The sequence below is a fragment of the Solanum lycopersicum genome, chromosome 9 (assembly GCF_036512215.1).
Source record: "Solanum lycopersicum chromosome 9, SLM_r2.1".
Classification (NCBI taxonomy): domain Eukaryota; kingdom Viridiplantae; phylum Streptophyta; class Magnoliopsida; order Solanales; family Solanaceae; genus Solanum; species Solanum lycopersicum.
In genome coordinates this window covers 37,210,197-37,213,689 of record NC_090808.1, presented here as the reverse complement: position 1 = coordinate 37,213,689, position 3,493 = coordinate 37,210,197, and the positions used below count along the sequence as shown (strand labels likewise).

Genomic DNA, 3,493 nt, shown 5'->3' with positions numbered 1-3,493 from the left:
TCAATATAGTTAATATATATTCTATAATGTGATAACAAATTATTATAATATACAAAGATGAAAGCTACAGGTTATGAAACTAGTGGCCAACTAACAACACGTCCAGACCCTAATGTTTTTTATCAACCATTTTACCACCTAAATTTCTTCCCATAATGACTGTATTTTCATTTTCCAATCATATTCACCTTAAAATATTCAATATCTCTTCATTATATAGCAATTAGCATAATAATAATGCTATAATATAATGTAATTAAATAAGCACAATAACGTGCCACCAAGGGCATGAACAACCATATATCTTAACCTATACGAATTATCATTCCCCAAATAGTCATCATTACCTATTAATTACCCATCCAAAACTTTGTTCCGAAATAATCCAATTTGCAAGGCATATCATAGTAAAAAAAATTATCGTTTAGGCTTTAAATAACCCTAAACTTCAACAATAATAAATAATTCTTTGTGTATAAAAACAATATACATAATATGACGACTTAATATATTTATCCAATTACACATATGTACACACACAGGTTGTGGAAACTTACCCGATGTAGTCACTGTTTTACTAGCCTCAACCCTTCTTTTTCCTCCAGAATCTTAACTCTCTAATTATTATATAAAACTAACTATACATGATAAAAGTGACCCACTAATAATTTATTTCGATTTCCTTTAATCTCTAACTAAACAAATTATTTAAAGTACCCCACTAGTTTCATAATTATAATTATGAATAGTCCAAAACACCCCTTTAAATCTATAGAAAGTATTTTCTGACATTAAAAAAAATTTGTGCTCAAAATGATCAAAAATGGTCGTTACAATAGATACAAATTTACCCATCGTTCGTCCTCGAACGATCATAGGAAGAAAGGCGAGGGCGAGAAAGAGTACTTGAATTTGTAAAAAGATGTGGAAATCTTTCTTGCATATCAATCTCAATCTCCCAAGTGGACTCTTCAACTTGCCGATTCTTCCATTGAACCTTGATAGATGCAATCTCCTTTTATCTCAACTAGCAGACCTCTTTATCTAGAATAGCAACAGGCTCTTCCTCATAAGATAGATTCTCACAAAGAATAAGTCAATCCCAACGAATAATATAGTTTCCATCACACTGGTATTTTTTTAGTATAGACATATGGAATATCGGGTGCACTCCAGAAAGGCCTAGAGGCAAGGCCAATTCATAGGCCACCTCCCCCACGCGCATAAGAACTTCAAATGGTCCAATATACCTCGGACTAAGCTTACCTCGCTTACCAAATTGCATCACACCTTTCATGGGTGAAACCATAAGTAAGACTTGTTCACCCTCCAAAAAATCCAAGTCGCTAACCTTTCTATATGCATATTCCTTCTGCCTATTATGAGCTGCTAAAAGCTTTTCTTGAATAAATTTTACCTTCACTGATGATTCCCTCAGAATATCAGTACCCAACGGTCTAACCTCAAATGCATCAAACCAGCCAATGGGAGACCTACATCTCCTCCCATACAATGCCTCAAATGGTGCCATATAAATACTTGAGTGATAGCTATTATTGTATGAAAACTCTTCTAAGGGTAAGAATTTATCCTAATTACCACCAAAATCTATCACACACGCACGAAGCATATCCTACAACACTTAAATTGTTCGCTCAGACTGCCCATTTGTGTGATGGTGGAATGCAGTACTAAGATCCAATCTAGTACCTTATTCAACATGTAGGGTCCTCCAAAACCTAAAAGTAAATTGCGTACCTCTATCTGATATGATGGAAAGTGGAACTCCCTGCAATCAAACAATTTTTGAGATATAGAGCTTGACTAACTTCTCTGCATTGTAAGTCATCTTGACCGGAATGAAGTGAGCACACTTAGTTAACCTGTCAACAATTACCCAAATAGAATCAAACTAACCCATTGTTTTTGGAAGAACAACTACGAAATCCATTGCAATTCTTTGCCACTTCCATTCAGGAATGGGCATTCTCTGATGTATCCCTCCAGGCCACTGGTTTTCATACTTTACCCGCTTACAATTCAGGAATTGGGCAAAAAAATCAACAATGTCATGCTTCATTCTACTCCACCAATAAATATGTTGCCTTAGATCATGATACATCCTGGTTGCACCAGGATGTATAGAATACCTCAAACTATAAGCTTCTGCAACAATAGTGTGAGTTATATCATCAACACGGGGCACACATACCCTTCCCTTAATTCTCAAGATACCTTCCTCATTAATTATTGCCTCTTTAGCCTCTCCTCGCAATACCTTATCTTGAATTTGGCTCAGCTTCTTATCAGCAAACTGCTTTCCCATAATATTGTCAAAAAAGGAAGATCATGCCTCCACAGAGGCCAAAAATCCTCCTTTCTCTAGTACTTCCAGCCTCATGAAGTCATTAGCCAGAGTCTGAACCTCTCTAGCCAATGGGCGTCTAGAAACATGTAATCGGGCTAAACTACCCATGCTTCTTGCTTTTCCACCTAAGGCATCTGCCACAATATTAGCTTTTCCAGGGTGATATAAAATAGTAATATCATAATCTTTCAATAATTCCATCCACCTTATCTTCCTCAAATTCAAACCCTTTTGAGTAAAGACATATTGAGGACTAAGATGAACTTTGTTAACTTCACACTTGACCCCATATAGGTAATGCCTCCACTACTTCAATGCAAATACCACTGCAACCAACTCCATATCATGGGTCGGATAGTTATGTTCATGCACTTCCAATTGCCTCGAAGCATAACAAATTACATTTCTCTCCTTCATTAACACTGTACCCAAACCAGAATAAGATGCATCACAATAAACAATAAAATTCTTACCTTCTACAAGCAAGGCAAGAATCGACGCGGTAGTCAACAATGTCTTGAGTTTCAAAAACTTTCTTCACATTCGTCGGACCATACAAATGGAACATTCTGCTTAGTCAAATTGGTCAGCTGGGAATCAATAGAAGAAAATCCCTTAACGAATCGACGATAGTAGCTAGCTAAACCAACAAAGCTCCTTACCTCTGAAACATTAGTAGGTCTTACCCCACTCTTCACTGCTCAATCATAGAAGGATCAACCATCACACCATCCTTAGAGACCACGTGCCCCAACAAGGACACTGAATCGAGCAACAACTCACACTTAGAGAATTTGGCATAAAGCCTTTTCTCCCTCAACAACTTCAATAAAACTCTCAAATGCTCCTCATGTTCTTTCCTTCTCTTTGAGTATATCAGTATATAATCAGTAAATACAATAAAAAAGAGATCCAGATTCGGCTTAAAAATCCCGTTTATTAGGCTCATGAAAGAAGCAGAGGCATTCGTAAGCCCAAAAGACATTATAAAGAATTCATAATGCCCGTACCTGGTTAGAAACGCAGCCTTTGGCACATCTGTTGCCCATATTTTCAATTGATGATAACCGGATCTCAAATCAATTTTAGAGAAGACACAAGCACCTTGTAGCTGATCGAACAAAT

General features: G+C 36.6%; 1 protein-coding gene across 1 annotated transcript; it reads right to left on the bottom strand.

Moving 5' to 3' along the window:
* Nucleotides 1-1,912: 1,912 nt before the first annotated feature.
* On the bottom strand, nucleotides 1,913-2,326 carry LOC138338493 (uncharacterized). The gene has a single exon (XM_069289459.1). It carries the CDS (start codon nucleotides 2,324-2,326, stop codon nucleotides 1,913-1,915), a length of 414 nt encoding a protein of 137 aa, XP_069145560.1.
* Nucleotides 2,327-3,493: the final 1,167 nt, after the last annotated feature.